General features: G+C 34.9%; 1 protein-coding gene across 1 annotated transcript in view; it reads left to right on the top strand.

Annotated features, from left to right (window-relative positions):
• Positions 1–20525, top strand: part of LOC149796006 (ATP-binding cassette sub-family C member 1-like) — a 128228-nt gene that overhangs the window by 30962 nt on the left and 76741 nt on the right. Inside the window, exons 10-14 of the mRNA XM_089965928.1 lie at positions 7648–7828; positions 9506–9826; positions 12980–13117; positions 16710–16856; positions 20228–20312. Coding sequence (XP_089822054.1) covers positions 7648–7828; positions 9506–9826; positions 12980–13117; positions 16710–16856; positions 20228–20312 — 872 coding nt within the window. The remainder of the gene's footprint in view (positions 1–7647; positions 7829–9505; positions 9827–12979; positions 13118–16709; positions 16857–20227; positions 20313–20525) is intronic.

The following is a 20525-nucleotide window of genomic DNA, read 5'->3' as shown; positions in this document are numbered from 1 at the left end:
TTGCTGCCTCTGTCTTGTACATTGCCTCAAGGATGTTGACTCTATCAGTGTTGCTGCCTCTATCTTGTATATTGTCTCAAGGATGTTGACTCCATCAGTGTTGCTGCCACTGTCTTGTACATTGTCTCAAGGATGTTGCCTCCATGTGTTGCTGCCACTGTTTTGTATATTGTGTCAAGGATGTTGACTACATCAGTTTTGCTGCCACTGTCTTGTATATTGTCTCAAGGATGTAGACTCCATCAGTCTTGCTGCCTCTGTCTTGTACATTGTGTCAAGGATGTAGACTCCATCAGTTTTACTGCCACTGTCTTGTATATTGTCTCAAGGATGTTGACTCCATCAGTTTTGCTGCCACTGTCTTGTATATTGTGTCAAGGATGTAGACTCCATCAGTCTTGCTGCCACTATTTTGTATATTGTGTCAAGTATGTTGACTACATCAGTGTTGCTGACACTGTCTTGTATAATGTGTCAAGGATGTAGGCTCCATCAGTCTTGCTGCCTCTGTCTTGTATCTTGTGTCAAGGATGTAGACTCCATCAGTTTTGCTGCCACTGTCTTGTATGTTGGCTCAAGGATGTTGACTCCATCAGTGTTGCTGCCACTATCTTGTATATTGTGTCAAGGATGTAGACTCCATCAGTTTTGCTGCCACTGCCTTAGTTGTTGCTTGTGCCTATATCGTTGATGGCAGTTAAGATTTTCATGAAAATTTCAATTTTTGGCCTAGTTCTGATACAGTACAGTGACTCATCTGGCCCAGTAGTAGGTATGCAATCAACACATACTTTCCGTGATGCTGGCAATGATGACCTTTCCATTTCTGGAGTAATGGACTTTGGTAGCAGATGACACCTCGTGGAGGAAAAACACCAGCTGTGGGACAGTCTCACCCTATGTCATTGTACTTCCAGGATCTTGTACAGTGATACATTTTCCATGCATACCATGTACAGTGGCAGATGTTCTTGGTAAACTTAGTCACAGCTTTAAAAATGTATGTTGCCTGACAGCTGGCTATAAGAGATCTAGCATTGGCTTGTACGTGGATGCCTATTATATCAAGTATATCGGCACCAGAGTCTGATGTGGTAATCAGTTGTCACAGTATACTCCATCCCAGCTTTAAGACACAGATAGAGTCCAGCCCATGACTCTGACATTTCAAGCATTGTTTATGAACTCCATGCACATTTAGCTTACTTGACACAAGAATCATTAAACCACTTAATGGGGGCCCCCGAGTGGCCAAGTGGTCTAAAGCGCTCTCCGTTACGGATCACTGCCATCTCACCTCTGTCTGCGTGGGTTTTAGTCTCAGATTCGGCCAATATGGGTATGTCAGAAAGCTTACCAGTAGCCTCTCAAGGGTCAGTGGTTCTTTCCAGAGTTTTCCTGGGTTCTTCCACCACTAATACTGGCCACCATGTATAGCCCATCGTGTGGTGAAAAATGGTGTTAAACCCTACAACAACAACAACAAAACCACTTAATGCAGCTCAGTGGCAGACCAATGGAAGTATAGCAGAATGGAACCAGACAGTTACATCACTGGTCCAGGCTCCATAACACCTCATTCTAGGCACCCAGTATGAATCCAAGATCATAGATTATACACTTAGTGAACACTTGAAAGCAGATTCCAAACCTTTGTTCACTGTCCCATGCATCCTGTTTTGTAATATCAGTCATTGCATCCCTGACAACCAGTTCACCCACCACAATGATCCATGCTTACAGGTACCATCATCCTTTCTGATTCAACAATGCCTAGAAAAGCCTCAGCTTTCTTTGCTTTGATCTACAAGGTTTTGTCTGCAGAGCTCTGACCACCCACTTATAAGTCACCTTTGGCCTCTTTTGCTTGCTAACATTTACTTTCTGCATTATGACAAGCATCAGCAGGGTCCAGTATCTCTTTGCCATTTCCAAAATAAAGGTTTTAAATAAAGCTTGTGTACTGATTTTGTCATGTCAGGTGTCAATCAGGTAGAAATACATAACTACATTTAGTGTACATTGGCTAAACAGTTAGTTCTCATGTTGGTCAGTTTAACCATGGCTAAGACCTTGCAGCTGGACTATTGCTGGTGAAAATACTGCTGCAGTCTTAAAGGGCATATCTGCTAAGTGAATGTTTCCAGAATTTGTTGTCATAACCTCTTAGAATGCATCAAATTTTGTCAAAGCTTTGAAACTTATGTCTTTAGGATGGTTGGAGTGCTTTCTCCATACACTCAACCTAGCACTGCACATAAACTCAACCTAGGACAGCCCATATGCTCAACTTTGTACTACCCATACACTCAACCTGGTACTGCACATACACTCAACACAGTACTGCCCATACACTCAACATATTACTGCCCATACACTCAACCTAGTACTGCCCATACACTCAGCATATTACTGCCCAAACACTCAACCTAGTACTGCCCATACACTCAACCTAGTACTGCCCATATACTCAACCTAGTACTACCCATACACTCAACCTAGTACTGCCCATACACTCAGCATATTACTGCCCATACACTCAACCTAGTACTGCCCATACACTCAACCTAGTACTACCCATACACTCAACCTGGTACTGCCCATACACTCAACCTAGTACTGCACATGCACCCAACCTGGTACTGCACATACACTCAACCCATACACACAACACATTACTGCCCATACACTTAAGTACCAATAGCAGCCTTTGGTAGAAATAGCAAAGCTGCAACAATTTCAAGCCTTTATGATGTACTAGCCAGGGTTTATGCATTTGTAAACAATGTTTAAAAAATCACACAAGTTTCTTATATCTTGGAAGAGAAGCAAAAGTCACTGACTAGGACTAAGTGAATTCTTGATTGGGTAACCAGATGAAACTCAACATTTAGCATTCTGGAGCAATATATTCAACAAGGACATGCAGTTAAAGCAACTATACATGATCCTTGTTTGAAAAAGGAGGCTTGTACAGCAGATTTTTAGTGTTTTGAAGACTTCATTTAATGCATTCAAACAAACATGTCCCTCAATTGAACTTGTGCTGCCAATTCTCACAAAATTGAGAGCCAACATCTCTGTCTTTGAGAGTGATGATTCTATGACAAAAATCAGGCAAAATAAAGCCATCTTGGTAAAAAGAGGATGATTCTATGACAAAAATCAAGCAAATAAAGCCAGCTTGGTAAAAACAGGATGATTTTCAAAGAATGCTGCTTATTGGCACCCTGCTTGACTAGACTCAAGAGCATGTCACTTCCTCCACAGAAGACATACAGGAAGCTTGGAGCTTATGATCATTGAAGCACATCATCGAGTTAAACTTAAGCTGGAAAGAGAACAAGGCTAGCTTACTGAAGCTGGACTACCTGGTGCATCTCTCCTTTTAGCTGATGCCCCCCAGGCACCTCAGTCCCCCAGGCACCTCAGTCCCCCAGGCAACTCGGTCTCCCAGGCACCTCAGCATAATCTGCCTCAGTTACCAGAATACGATGCTCCAGACGAAAGGAAAAAAGTTGGTTACCAGCCCCAAATATGCAAGAAGTGAAGATTCTCTGGATCGAAAGTGTGATTGACCATCCAGCTTGGTAATCTGAAAGTTGAAGGAGAAAACAATCTACAGTAGAATGTAAAGAGCTTAAGCTGAACAGATGCAGAGGTCTCAATAGGATTTTAAAACTCGGAGTCCAGGACTCCCATTTTGGTAAAAATAGGAGTCCCACCATCAAAAGTTGCAGTCCCTTCTTTCCTACAGAATCAACACAAACGTGAGTGCAACTATTTTTAGATGGAGAGGTTTTCATAATCACTCACTTTAATATAGCTTCATTACAACAGTCCACTAACAGGATTGCAAATTTATGGTTTATTTATTTGTCTACGTCCTTGTAGTAATTTTAGGCTATGGTTAAATAGCATCTGATTTGCTGTTTTTTTCCCGTATTTTTGCAAATACGTGTCAAGTCGGAAAACAGCTTATACCTTAAAGAGCATCTCGCGAAATCCACAATATAGCATTGTCCATATGTTTCTGACCTACATCATTTGCATTTTAACGTTAAATCTTTAATAAAATAATACCTTGGCTTTGCTTTCAATGATTTGTATATTTTTTCTGAAAATATTTGCCCGATGATTTACGAAAACATTATTTCCCATTAGACCTACTGGTTAACTTAGAGTTTCAAACTAATTTTATGATGAAATAGTGTACAAGAGGCAGTTAATATATATCCGGATCACAGATTGTAATCTTAAAACACATGTTTGTTTCTTTTATCATCAATGGATATCGTGCAGGAAATTGATAGTTACTCGGAAAAGGGTTAATGGTCAACCAGCTATCAAAACATATGATTGTGAATGGGCAAGAGTTTGTCAGTGTAACTGATATCAAAACTAGGCCTAGCTACTTATGTCTTAATGAATACATTTCGCTACAACACTAGAACTAACCGGGCTAAGGCGAGGGGCATTTTAAAAGAAAGTATGGTCAGTCAATATACCTCTTAAATAGCTCTTGTTCATCCATCAGAATGATACTGAATTTTGTCAATCCAAGTAAGGACTTATTCCAAACACTAAGCTAGGCATCACACACTTTCTTACACTTAGCTACTGTCCTATCCGAACTATCAATTCTAGCAGCTTTAGCACTCTGTGAATCTCGGTAGAATCTTCTAAGTTAGCTGATTAACCCCAAAATACTTATCCAAATTTACGAATGGCATTTTGTCTAAGTCTCAACATGTCTTGATTCTGAGGTCACGTGCACTACTTATTCTGATACATTCGGAAATCAACACAATAACAAAAGCTAAAGTTGTTTATTTGATGTACTTTTATAAATGACCGCATGTACATCTCTGGATCTTTCTGGCTCTGAATTCAATCACTGTAAATATAAGTACGTTTCCCCACCTGGTCGCCTGTCAGAGCCTTTGAACTTGCTGCCCAGCTATTGCATCATGTTCTTTTTGATGTACTCTTATAATGGCAACATATATGTACATCAAGGGGTTTTTCAGTCACTGAATTCTGTCATTGTAAATATTAGCACAGCTAATTGATCAACACAAGACTGAAGCAGGACTGGCAAGTCTTTGAATTTTGCTGCACACCTATTACATGCGTACGGAGGACTCCCGCTTCATTGATTTTTTGCATCCCAGATCAAAAATTGGCATACAAATGCACGTAATTATCCATCTATCCATCATTAGTTCCTCTAGTGCATGTGTAGAACTATATAAATTTATGTTCTGAGACATCGCGGTTTGATGGGCATGCATTTCCTTCCTGTTACCTCTTCTGCTAATGGTATATTTTCAGTGAAGAAAATTTTTTTTTCTTCTTCTGTAGACTGTTTCTTAGAGAACACTGATCACACATTATTATTTAATCCTTTTATACCTCCCTAAAAATTTGAAAATCCTAATTGAAGTATTGCTCAGCTTAAGCTGATAAAATCCAGTTGATGGGTAGCCACTTGCGGTGATAATGAAGGTAATAGGTAATAGCTACTTCCCTTTATTTGGCATATAGACAGGAAAGATGGCATTTTCATCTTTCCAGGATCAATGAATTTGAGAGGTAGTGCAGTTTATATTCCTAATGTTAATGTGATTCAGTAAGTATTTCTGAGGAGCATAATTTATTAACAGATTTATTTTTTCATGACATGTACAATGAACATCATTGCAAAAAAATGCATAAATAAATCATCCAACTTTTTTATGTCTGCAGATGATCTTAAAGTTGTATAAATCTACTGTTGGAATTTTATACATTCTTTAGGTTATGCTCCACAGTTTTCACAAACATTTCTCCCTAGCTCAGAAAACCAGTGGATCCTTGTGGTGGGCCAGTGGACCATATTCCCATACAAAGCAATGCAGAATTAATAAAACAATGGACCATTTGAAATTTTAAGGAGTAAATTTGATGGGCTTATTATCTCAGTATTGCACTTGGAGTAAAATAAATGCTATATTTGAATTGGTCATATAGGAGGGGTAACATTAAAAAGTGAATTCAGTTTTAACTGTACGTGTTGTATGTTCCATGCTAATTGTTGCTGACCCATAAAGGGAGATATGAAAACTGCCAGATATTGAGATTATTTCTTCTCTTTTTAAACAAAATAAAATTCTGTCAAGTGAATGGGTAATTGGATTATTAAATCAGAAATTGTTTTATACAAATTTAAATCCAGCAAAAATGCATTACAGTGACCTCCATTATGTATTTTTGCCCTGTTCATGTTCAGACAAATAAGTTTCCTACACCTAAACTCATATGAAGATTGATATTTCCTACACCTAAACTCATATGAAGATTGATGCAGCTCAATATGAATTCTCCACTGAATCAACTATATAAAATTTTATCTTCAATATTTGGTACACATATTGGATATTTAATGTTAGAGTTCATAGCTTGACATTTAGACCATGTGAAAATTTGTAAAGATTAATACTTTCATTACTTCATTGTGTAAAAATTAATGCTTGCATTACTTCATTGTGTAAAGATTAATGCTTGCATTACTTCACTGTATAAAGATTAATGCTTGCATTACTTCACTGTATAAAGATTAATGCTTGCATTACTTCACTGTATAAAGATTAATGCTTGCATTACTTCATTGTGTGAAGATTAATGCTTGTATTATTTCATTGTATGAAGGGATCCCAGAGTGGCCGAGTGGTCTAAAGTGCTCACCGTTCCGGATCACTGCCATCTCACCTCTATCTGCGTGGATTCGAGTCCAAGGCTTGGCAAGCATGGGTACATGGGAAGGCCTGCCAGTAGCTTCTTGTGGGTTGGTGGTTCTTCCCTGGGTTTTCCAGGGTTCTTCCGCCACCAGTTATACTGGCCGCCATGTATAGCCTATCTTGTGCTGAAAAATGGTGTTAAACCTAGAACAACAACAACAAAAAATCATTGTATAAAGATTAATGTTTGCATTACTTCATTGTGTAAAGATTAATGCTTGCATTACTTCATTGTGTAAAGATAAATGCTTGCATTACTTCATTGTATAAAGATTAATGCTTGCATTTTACATCATTGTGTAAAGATTAATGCTGCATTACATCATTGTGTGAAGATTAATGCTTGCATTACTTCATTGTGTGAAGATTAATGCTTGCATTACATCATTGTGTAAAGATTAATGCTTGTATTACATCATTGTGTAAAGATTAATGCTTGTATTCCTTCATTTTGTAAAGATTATTACTTGAATTACTTCAAATTGTCAATGACAAGACTGCTATCACCCATTTTTGACCATAGCTCAAGGCACAGAATCAAATATTTCCACCCAACTGGAAATAAGTAGATTGCATAAGAAGTTAAATCATTGCACAGAACAATTAATTGGCTGTTTTCATGGCAATAACATTTCTAAAGATAACTGTATTTTCCCTTCCATTACATGAAAATCTTAATATGATCCATGGTACACAGTCTTGAGCAATGCTGAATTTAAGGTTGAATCATTAACAGTAATTAGGATAGTGTTTTTATTTTCAGTGCCACTTAAATGGGATTTGGAGCAGTCTTTCATTTGAACACTTTAAAGAAATTTGACGTAGTCCTTCATTTTAACAATGTGCTTTTTCTCTTTTTTTTTGACAGTGTCCTGATTGGATACGTAGAGAATAAAAACTCTGAGTATAAATGGAAAGGATTTGTCTATGCATCTTCTTTCTTTGTGGTAGCCATGGCCCAGTCACTTTTTTCTCATCAGAACTTCCAGATCAGCATGACATGTGGAATGCAAATAAAATCGGCACTCATTGCTGCTATATATAAAAAGGTAAGGTTTTATCACAGTATGATTAATGAAGAAAGAAAAAACAGAATTTTTCATCAATTTGTCATAATTTAGTTTGCACTTTAAGAAGGTCTTATATACATGAAACATTAAATTCATGTGTTGTACTATTTCATGTTAATACAATGATTGCAAGATAATTGGAATTCATTAGTGTTTAAAGTGTACCAATTATTTGCGGATTACTGGGGAAGGTTAACCAATTATTCATGGATAACTTGGAATTCAGTATCTTTCAAAGAGTAACAACTATTTGTGGATTCCTGGAAATTCAGCATGTTTCAAAGGGTAGCAATTATTTCTGGATTACTGGGAATTCAATATCTTACAATGGGTACCAATTACTCAAAGATTCATTATCTTTGAAAGGTATTAATTAGTTGTGGATTCATTGGAATGAACCACAGAAAACAATATTTAGGTGTTGGAATTCCAAAAAAAATTTCAATAAATGTCTTTGTCCAAGAATTCTGTATAAGTACTTAAATATTCCCAGGGAAAAGAATTAATAATTCGATAAAATAGCATTTCAGCTTGAACTGGTCACAACAAAACACCTTTAAGTGCTAATGGTTTATAGCCCAACTTACTAAATTCTCTATAGAAAATAGTTATACACTAATTTAAGATGCAAAACTGATTCCCGTATGAGGGTCACATGATCATATTTCTAGAACAATGTAGAAGCTTTTAACATGCCCAACATCATGTTCTCCCAGCATGGCCTCGACTAAAACCAATGATTTTTACTCTATAAGAAAGAATATTTTAACAAAATTTATAAAGTTGTTTACTTTATCTCTTACTGTATCTGAATCAAGGTCAGGAACTAGGTCAGCATTTGAAACAAAGTTTCTAATATTAGTGTTTACAAGAAAAAACAGTTAGGTCAAACTAATTTCTGGAAAATGTAAAATCCAGTAAATATAGTTACATTACAATAGCATGTAATGGAATTTTAAAAAATAAAATAAAACTAAGAAACAATTAAATTAAATCAAATATAAATTAAATCAAATATACATAACATGACTCAAATCTTTAAAAGTTGCTTATTATGGCAAAGCAAACATCACATGAATTATAGAAAATGAAACTTTTAAGTGTTGATGTTATTAGATTTAACTTTGTGATAGATTAGGCTTAATGATGTAGTGTTTTAGATTAAGGACAGTGTTAAAGTTATTAGATTTAACTCAGTGATAGATTAGGCTTAATGATGAAGCATTTTAGATTAAGGACAGTGTTAAAGTTATTAAATTTGGCTCAGTGTTAAAGTTGTTAACAATAGGCACAATGTTGATGTGCTTTTAGATTAGGCTCAATGTTAAACATTTTGACTTTCTCGATAAATATCATGCAGACTCAAGAAAAGGGTGTCTTTGAGTGAATACTTAATTGACAACATTTTGGTCTTAATGGAGGTGATGGCAGATAAATAAGTATTAACTTCAGCTCAGTTGGTGTGTGTGTGTGTGTGTGTGTGTGTGTGTGTGCATATATATATATATATATATATATATATATATAGTAAGTGAATGCATGCTAGAGATAAATATGGGTATTGTGAACATACAAACAATGATTAAACAAATCTATTAGTTGCTATTATGTTTTCTTGGACCACCTTCAATAAAATTTCCTATCAATATATTGCAGGCCATTACAATGAATAATGAAGCCAGGAAGAGCTCTACAGTGGGAGAAATTGTGAACCTCATGTCTGTAGATTGTGAGAGAGTCCAGATGGTTGTTGGATATCTTTGGATGGTGTGGTCCTCGCCTTTACAAATTGCACTGGCTATCACACTCCTGTACTACTCTTTGGGTGCTTCAGTATTTGCAGGACTTGGTGTTTTAATTCTCCTCATACCGGTAAATGCAGTCTTAGCAATGAAACAGAGGAAACTGCAGGTGCAACAGATGCGACTGAAAGACTCGAGGATAAAACTAATGAATGAAGTACTTAATGGAATAAAGGTAAGACTAAACATCAACAAGGATAAAATGAAGTTTGTAAACACTAAATAGTATGATACGCAGGCCATACCATTACCATCGAATCAAGATGATGAGTAGTTTGAGATTAATCTGTGTCATTTCAATGACATGTGCATTGTACACCTGAAGGCACATAGTACACCTGTTGACATTTAGAATTAGGCACATTAATTTATCTGTGTTACCTGTAAAAGAAGTAATGACAGTGAAATCTATTTGTAATGTACATGTTAAATAACCAGTGCAGGCATACCTGCCATAACACAATACATCTCATTAAAGATATGATTTTTTTAGTCTCAAACCCCACTGAGATGATCATGTTTTGAAAAACACAATTTTCAGTATTCTTAAAGGAGAAAAACATAAAAAAGCATCACTCAATATGTGCTCTTAACATATAGCATGCATTAATGGTAACCTGTCCAGCTTAGAGATTGTTTAAAGCTATTCTTGAGGCAGTTTATACAGTCAGTTGTTGTAGAAGCAGTTAAAAGGGAAGGATGGCAGGTACAAATGAAAAAACAACACCATTTCATGTATTACTTAATTGGCTGACTGCTTCATTGATCTAGTAGTTAGAGCATCCGCCATGAATGTGGGAGGTTGCAGGTTTGAGTCAAACCAAAGACTTAAAAAATGGTACTAACAGCTGTCTTGATAGGCAGTCAGCATTAAGAGGTTAGTGTTATGACTGGTCCGCCTAGTGTCAGGATAATGTGACTGGGTGGAACATGATGCCACATGTCTGCAGCATGATGCCTCACTGCTAGACATCACTATAAACTGCCACACTGCAGATATCATAGCAATATGACTGAAAATTTTTTAAATCCACGTTAAAAATCCAAATCACACACATATAATCAGGCTACAAAAGTGAGGTGAAAGGGGGTTGGGGGTGAGTGTGTTGTGCCGAATAGTGAGTTAATCTTCCAAACTTCAGTTCTGGAGCAAGTTTGGTATAAAATAAAAGAGAAATTTCTTTTTCTATGTTAATATCATATATATTTCATCTTTTGGTACCAAATATTTTACATTGTAACTAATGGCTTTGCCACTTGTTAAAACACCATGTTTTTGGTAATACATAATGAAATATATCCAGTGTCAATGTACAAATAATAAATATATATATATATATATATATATATATATATATATATATATATATATATATATATATATATATATATTTATATATATACTTTTTACACATTCTTAAAAATTGCTTAAAGCACTTCAACTAACTTTGACAGACTTTACAGGCATCAAGGCATTTTATTTTTATACAAATGATACTAATTTTTATTTGAATTTGGACATCACTGACTATAAAACAACCTTTGACCAAATTCTGCTTCCACCAGTTATACTGGTCACCATATGTATGCATCATATGCTGAAAAATGGCATTAAACCCACAACAACAAAAACTGCTGGAAACGTTAGCATTTTTAAACAACTTTTTCTCTTAAAGTGCTGAACAGAATTTGAGCATTTACAAAAATCATCTAGGCATAAAATTCATATCTGTGCAAATGATGCCAATCTGCCATCAAATATGGGTATCACTTCTTTTAAAAAACTTGCAAATTTGACAGTCAGCATTCTGGCATTTAAATTTTTTTGCCGTTAATGCCAATCCGCCATCAATTATAGTCACCCCATTACTAAAAAGAAAACCATCAAAATGACTTCTTGTCAAGAATGCCACCAGAATTTGACCAAAATATAAAAGAAAACATTGTAACATAATGACCTTTAAAATTTTATACAAATATCAACAATCTATCTTCAAAAATGTCCACCATGACTAAAAAGAAAAAATGTAGCTGACTTTTCTTCAGCAGCTGTTTAACAGAGTTTGACAGAAATCATCATGACAGGTAGGCCTCACAGTATTTTATAAATGATGCCAATCCACAATTCAGTATGATTTTGCTAGTTAATGTATAAAACCTTAACATCCTTTCAAAAACCAGATAACACAAGTCCCCCAGATTTCAAGGAAAGCATCATGACAGGAGGGTATTTCAGGTTAGTAGAAATGAGACTGATCCACCATCTAGTATGGCTGCCATTGTTAATCAACATACAAAGCTTTAAATGCCAGAAATCATTATACTTAGTAAATCCAGATTTCTTGGTCTTTAAATTTGCTGTTTTTAGGTAGATAGCAATGTAGTGTCCACTTTTTCCTGGTGTTGCGAGTAATGTCAACACACCTACAAATGTGGCTACCCTTACTTACATATAAATTTTTATGCAGCTTCTTAACAAAAACCTTGACCACTAAAGACCAAGTTTATTGGTGTTGAGACATGAAAACCTTGACCACTAAAGACCAAGTTTATTGGTGTTGAGACATGAAAACCTTGACCACTAAAGACCAAGTTTATCAGTGATGAGACATGAAAAACTTTCACTTTTCTCCAAATCATTTTGCCATCAAATAACACTGTTATTGCAAAAAAAATATGGATAAACCTTTTAAATTAATCCAGTAAACACAAAGTTAGAAAGGGAAATACTTTACCTGTTTTAACCAGATATAATGGGGATTGCCTGGTAACTAGATATCATGGAGATTGCCCTAGCAACCAGATACAGTGGGCATTCCCTGGTAATCAGATATAATGGGAATTGCCCTAACAACCAGATATAATGGAGATTGCCCTAGCTACCTGATATAATGGGGACTGCCCTAGCAACCAGATATAATGGGGATTGCCCTAACAGCCAGATATAATGAGGATTGCCCTAGCAACCCAATATAATGGTTATTGCCCTAGCAACCAGATATAATGGGGACTGCCCTAGCAACCTGATATAATGGTTATTGCCCTAACAACCAGATATAATGGGAATTGCTTGGTAACCAGATATAATGGGTATTGTCCTAACAACCTGATATAATGGTTATTGCCCTTACAGCCAGATAAAATGGAGATTGCCCAAACAAACAGATATAATGGTGATTGCCCTAGCAACCAGATATAATGGAGATTGCCATGGTATTGAGAATCGTTAGGCAGTTACATATGGCTCATGTCCAGGTGAGTGATTTCATGCTTACTTGGGCCTCTTGTTATAGTTTGTTTTGTAATTTTGTATTACCTTCTTTTTCAGGTGCTAAAACTGTATGCCTGGGAACTATCCTTTCAAAAGAAGGTCTTGGAAATTCGAGCACAAGAATTGGCCAACTTGAAAAAGACAGCTTATCTGGGTGCCATTACCTCCATTTTCTGGACAACTGCTCCATTTTTGGTGGGTTTGAAATTAATGTGTCATTAAAGCTTGTACAACTTGTATAAAATTGTACTGTTTGCACATTTTATGAAATTTGAGGAAAATTGTTAATCTTTTTGGAACAATTCAAGATATTTTGACAGCAATCCAGTCTTTGATAATTTCAGAAATTATTCTTTTTCCCAATTAGATAAAAAGAAGGATATCTAAAAATCTAAATTTGATAAAGAATAATTTCAGATTTTTTCATGGAAATGTGGCCTGAAACTGACGCAAGGTCAAGTGATATCACATACCTCCATTCATTTCTTACTTAGGTATATTACAGTGTTATGGACACTTGGAGAGATTGGGCATAAAATGATGTGATCTTTCTTACTTAGGTATATTATAGTGTTATGGACACTTGGAGAGATTGGGCATAAAATGATGTGATCTTTCTTACTTAGGTATATTATAGTGTTATGAACACTTTTAGATATTGGGCTTGAAATGATGTGATCATTCTTACTTAGGTATATTATAGTGTTATGGACACTTGGAAAGATTGGGCATAAAATGATGGGATCTTTCTTACTTAGGTATATTATAGTGTTATGGACACTTGGAGAGATTGGGCATAAAATGATGTGATCTTTCTTACTTAGGTATATTATAGTGTTATGAACACTTTTAGATATTGGGCTTGAAATGATGTGATCATTCTTACTTAGGTATATTATAGTGTTATGGACACTTGGAAAGATTGGGCATAAAATGATGGGATCTTTCTTACTTAGGTATATTATAGTGTTATGGACACTTGGAGAGATTGGGCATAAAATGATGTGATCTTTCTTACTTAGGTATATTATAGTGTTATGAACACTTTTAGATATTGGGCTTGAAATGATGTGATCATTCTTACTTAGGTATATTATAGTGTTATGGACACTTGGAAAGATTGGGCATAAAATGATGGGATCTTTCTTACTTAGGTATATTATAGTGTTATGGACACTTGGAGAGATTTGGCATGAAATTATGTGATCATTCCTTAGGTATATTATAGTGTTATGAACACTTGGAGAGATTTGGCATGAAATGATGTGATCTTTCTTACTTAGGTATATTATAGTGTTATGAACACTTGGAGAGATTGGGCATGAAATGATGTGATCTTTCTTACTTAGGTATATTATAGTGTTATGAACATTTGGAGATATTCGGCATAAAATGATGTGATCTTTCTTTCTTAGGTATATTATAGTGTTATGAACACTTGGAGAGATTTGGCATGAAATGATGTGATCATTCCTTAGGTATATTATAGTGTTATGAACACTTGGAGAGATTTGGCATGAAATGATGTGATCATTCCTTAGGTATATTATAGTGTTATGAACACTTGGAGAGATTTGGCATGAAATGATGTGATCTTTCTTACTTAGGTATATTATAGTGTTATGAACACTTGGAGAGATTGGGCATGAAATGATGTGATCTTTCTTACTTAGGTATATTATAGTGGTATGAACACTTGGAGAGATTGGGCATAAAATGATGTGATCTTTCTTACTTAGGTATATTATTGTGTTATGAACACTTGGAGATATTCGGCATAAAATGATGTGATCTTTCTTTCTTAGGTATATTATAGTGTTATGAACACTTGGAGAGATTTGGCATGAAATGATTGATCATTCCTTAGGTATATTATAGTGTTATGAACACTTGGAGAGATTTGGCATGAAATGATGTGATCATTCCTTAGGTATATTATAGTGTTATGAACACTTGGAGAGATTGCGTATAAAATGATGTGATCAATCCTTAGGTATATTACAGTGTTATGAACACTGGGAGAGATCAGAATTAAAATAACATAATTTACAACTTCTTTCTTTCATTCAGTGAATAAAAGAAAAATGCTTTTAAAATTAGTGCATTAACAATACTTTGAGGAAAAATTAAATTATTCAAGACTTTTGGTAAACATAAATTAGTGATTTATGACCAGTCATAAATCAGTCATATGGGCTTTCTGTTACAGAAGACCAATATGCTCAAAATAATTGCCATGTTGAAAAAAGTAACCAACAAACATACCTTTTTCTTTGTGTATTTAATAAGAGGACTCCATGATTTTCAACCTCAGCCAATTTTTGATGAATTTTCAGTGATGAGTGATATCATACATTGCTGTTATGAGAGCAACATTATGTGTGAATTGTTTTTTGATACTGTATCAGAATTCCATAACAGTCTCTGTGGTCAGTTAATGGCTCATCACAAATCACAAAAGTCTCTATTGTCAGTTAATGGCTCATTACAAATTACAAAAAGATCTCTATGGTCAGTTAATGGCTTATTACAAATCACAAAACAGTCTCTGTACATGTAGTCAATAATGGCTTATTACAAATCACAAAAGTCTCTATGGTCAGTTAATGGCTCATTACAAACCACAAAATAGTCTCTGTAGTCAATAATGGCTTATTACAAATCACAAAAAAGTCTCTATGGTCAGTTAATGGCTTATTACAAATCACAAAAGTCTCTATGGTCAGTTAATGGCTCATTACAAATCACAAAAAAGTCTCTATGGTCAGTTAATGGTTCATCACAAATGTCTTGTGATTTTTTTATGTGTCCTTACCTTTTTTTGACTTGATAGTTTTCTGTGACAGTTATTGCTCTGATGAAAAATTTATTTTTAATTATTCAAAGAGAAGACCAAACTGAAATTGCATGACTTTACATTTTCCAGTTTCTCCTACTTTTCTAGTGTTATGGTACACTAAGGTAATACATGATATCATAACAAATGTCATTTTAAGGCTGTGCAGCAGATTTTGTAACCATCTTCAGTGTAACTTTTTACAATGCATTTAAATTTAAGTTTAAAGCAAAAAATAAATAGTACTTTGGGTTGTTTTGGAGAGATACAAATGTGCCAAATAAGCTTACAGTACCCTCTGCATCAGGGTGTGTTTTCTATTGTCTCTTCATCTGGACCAATTTCAGCCAAGTTTAGCAAAACACGTCCTGGTATGGAGATTTTTCTGATTTATTTAAATGATAACCACTGCAACTTAGACTAAATTTTTTAAAAATGATTTCTTCTCCAAAACTGCTAACTAGAATTCTACCAAAGGTAACATAAAGGTTCCAGATTTTCAGATTTATACCAATGATATTAGTCTACCATCAAATATTACCTCTATTACTAAAGCAAGAAATCTTTAAAGGTGTTTCCTTTCAAAAATCTTTCAACAGAATTAGCCAATTGTATCAGAATTTCACAGTTGAGATTATTATTTAGATTTGATGCCAGTCTACCATCAAATTTGGGCCCTTTTACTTAATGTAGAAAAACCATTAAACTCCTTTCTCCTTTCCAAAAGATACTGCACAGAATTTTACTATATTTGACAGAATCCATTCTATTATCACCAGTTACTTTGTTAAATGTTCATACATTGGGCTGTTAGGTCAGTATTAGTCAGATGAGTGATTTCAGGCCCACTTTGCCCTCTTGTTTGTATGAGTCTTGCCTTAAGAGAGTGTGCATGATGTCATAGTTCCTCAGCAAGATATGGTTTTTTACTGAATCTTTGATTTGTTACAGGTTACCCTGGCAACATTCACTACATATATCCTTTCCTCGGAGTCACATTACCTAGATGCGCAGAAAGCATTTGTCTCACTGTCTCTCTTCAACATTCTGAGATTCCCCATCAATCTGCTGCCTCAGATGCTTTCGTACATTGTGCAGGTGAGATAAAGATATTTTGTACATTGCACAGTTAATATAAATAGAATCAATGATGGGGTTCATACCAAGATAAAATAATTCTGGTTTGGGGTGGGTGGCATTATTAATCTTTTCTAAGATTCTCACTGACGTTAATTATTTTTCTACCAATTTATTTTTGAAACAAACAGAATAAATATTTATTCAGCTTGTAAATTACTTGAAAATGCTGATTTCAGCATCTAAAATTATTGAAGTGCATCATGCTAGATTCTGATATTGTGAAACTATTTAATGATCATCTGATACAAGACTACCAGATCAAGACAGGAAAAGTTAGACCTAGGGTTGCAGATCAACAAGATTTATGTTACTTGAGTGAGAGACAGCAATGTCAATCACTGTACAGGTGAGATAAGTAGAACCTATCCTCTGGTTGGCATGGAGACATGTTGAGGACATCTCAGTTTATGGATAACATTATTGCTAGAGCCTAACAGAAAATAAATGATGATAACCAAAAGTCTGCAGTTTCATTATCTCATTGTCAGGCCCTTCATTGATTATATTCTTTCCCATTAGTTGTCCAAGAATTTTGTAAAAGTAATTATTTTATGCCATGTACCATATCATCATCATATATGTGCTTTACATATTAAATTAGAGTTTAACGTTATAATAATATTAAAGTACACCATATCGGTTTGAATATCACCTGTCATGTGATGACCTGAGACATCTAGACCAAGACAAGATAGATCCGACATTAGACAAGGTCTGTTAGTCACATGATTAACAAATAGTCATGTAATACTTATATAGGTGAGACTCAGCAGCTAGTCAGTATGAAAGCTGAATTTTCAGATATCAGTTAAAGAAAAATGACCTCACAGAACAATCATAAGACAGACAGTGTTCATGTTGCTGCCATGAATATGGCAAAGGCAGACACCTGAAGTTTTAGGTTTGTCAATCCATCGTAAAATTCTTACATATACTACTACTTCCTTCCCCTTTCCACAGACATTTTTAAAGATGGCAGATGTGCTCCTAACCTTTTGACCCAGTGTCAAGTCACGTTTTATAGTAATATTTTGATCATGGACTCAACATACACACCCAAGCATTATTTTTCAGATTTGTGCCCCTTTTTGGTGGTAAATGTATAAGACTGCATATTGTTTATTTGGTGGTAAATGTATAAGACTGCATATTGTTTATTTAGTGGTAAATGTATAAGACTATATATTGTTTATTTAGTGGTAAATGTATAAGACTGCATATTGTTTATTTGGTGGTAAATGTATAAGACTGTATATTGTTTATTTGGTGCTAAATGTATAGACTGTATATTGTTTATTTGGTGCTAAATGTATAAGACTGTATATTGTTTATTTGGTGGTAAATGTATAAGACTATATATTGTTTATGCTTGCTTATAAGTCAAGTCGAACTGCACACAACAAAGATCCTGATCTACTGTAACATAATGTGCAGGCAGATCTGAGTCTGTGCAGTTTGATAGGAGTATTCAGTAAAACAGATAACAGACCCTGATCTGCACATGCATTATGCTATGTCAGATAATAAGCTTTGTTGTTTTCAGTTTGATTTGACTTATAGATGGAAGCCAACACATCTAACAACATTAAGACAATTCTACCTCTGAGCACAAATAAAATGCCTGACAGTCATGTTCAGTACCTACATAGTGTATAACATAGATGGAAGCCAACACATCTAACATCATTAAGACAGTTCTACCTTTAAGCACAAATAAAATGCCTGACAGTCAAGTTCAGTACTTACAGAGTGTATAACATAGATGGAAGCCAACACATCTAACATCATTAAGACAATTCTACCTCTAAGCACAAATAAAATGCCTGACAGTCAAGTTCAGTACCTACAGAGTGTATAACATAGATGGAAGCCAACACATCTAACAACATTAAGACAATTCTACCTCTGAGCACAAATACAATGCCTGACAGTCAAGTTCAGTACCTACAGAGTGTATAACATAGATGGAAGCCAACACATCTAACATCATTAAGACAATTCTACCTCTAAGCACAAATAAAATGCCTGACAGTCAAGTTCAGTACCTACAGAGTGTATAACATAGATGGAAGCCAACACGTCTAACATCATTAAGACAATTCTACCTCTAAGCACAAATAAAATGCCTGACAGTCAAGTTCAGTACCTACAGAGTGTATAACATAGATGGAAGCCAACACATCTAACAACATTAAGACAATTCTGCCTCTGAGCACAAATAAAATGCCTCTCAAGATCAGACATGTTTTCATCTCAGCATCAAAGGAAGTTGATGCTTACTAAACTGAAAGACAGTGGAATCACTCTTTTATTTGTGCCCGCCTCATTCACAGATCAACTTAAACCACAAGATTTGACAATAAATATAGAGTACATAGAAAAAATAAAATAACACTTCTGCAACAGGTATGCTAACCAAGTCTTGGAGTCCGTTATGGAAAAAAAGATGTTACTTGCAACCTCATTAATCAAGCAGTTTTTCACAAACGTATAGTTGTAGCTCATGCAACAGCGAGTGAAAGATCACATCTAAGTATCAGTGGCTTTGAGAAAGCTTGACTTGCTTAATTCTGCAATTTTGGCATTATTTACCTGACAGGCTTTTGTGTGTACCATGTGACTTGATTTACACAATGTTGATACAGTGGCTTTGTCTAAAAATCAGTGAAGTGTGAGTTTTAATACTCGGCAGTAATTAATGTCTATACATAGTGTTTTAATAATAAAGCTTCAAGCAATAGTATTTTACAGGCTTGCTGTTCTTTTGGATTAAAAATGTATAGATAAAATTAAATTTGCTTATGTGAGGATTCAAAAACTTTCTGCAACAGTTGTATTCAGTTGATGGTTCAGTTTGAATAATATAGTTTTCATATACTAGTATCTTTTATTATTATTGTTTAATTTTAAGTATTACTAGTGTTGATAGCTTATGCATTTTCTCATTTCTCTCTATCCTTACTTGTCTCACATGTCAGTTAAGGTAGTGAGTGGAATTACAGCTACAAGATAACGAGTGCTTTGAAAACAATAGAAAATGATTTATAATTCTTTATTTCAAAAGGTTACAAAAACACAAAAGCTCATATTTCATTACCACATTAAAGTATTGACATTAATTTGTCAAATACTAGTAGGTTTATTAATCTCTAGAAACAAAACACAGTAAGATAAGGGCAAGGATTGTCATCTTATATGGCTGATTTTTCATTGGGTCTTTAAAATCATGGTTCAGGGCAATGCTGAAAACATTTAAATTGGTTCCCCACACAAATGTCTGATACTGAAGTATTCATTTAATTAACAGTATGTTGCCTACATGTTTTCAGTGTCAGGTGTCAATAAAGAGGATAGGGAAGTTCCTGAGCCATGATGACCTTTACCCTGACAATGTCACTCACTTGGAGGTTTCAGGTAAAAGCATGTTAAAATTGATTTACTTTCAAGTCATGTCATTTGTTGAACATGTTGTAGTTGTTTGTAGCACCTACCTCTTTAAGGTTCATATTCCATTTTAGCTATCATCTCATTTTCCTCCAACTTTTTGCAAGATTATGAATTGAAATAACATTCATATCTTGACTTCTTTTGAAAGGAGTATTATTTTTCTCCTTAAGACACTGTGAT

This window comes from Sinohyriopsis cumingii, chromosome 7 (assembly GCF_028554795.1).
Source record: "Sinohyriopsis cumingii isolate HCF-2022 chromosome 7, ASM2855479v2, whole genome shotgun sequence".
Classification (NCBI taxonomy): domain Eukaryota; kingdom Metazoa; phylum Mollusca; class Bivalvia; order Unionida; family Unionidae; genus Sinohyriopsis; species Sinohyriopsis cumingii.
The sequence above is the reverse complement of the archived record's forward strand: the minus strand, read 5'-3'. Positions and strand labels throughout refer to the sequence as shown.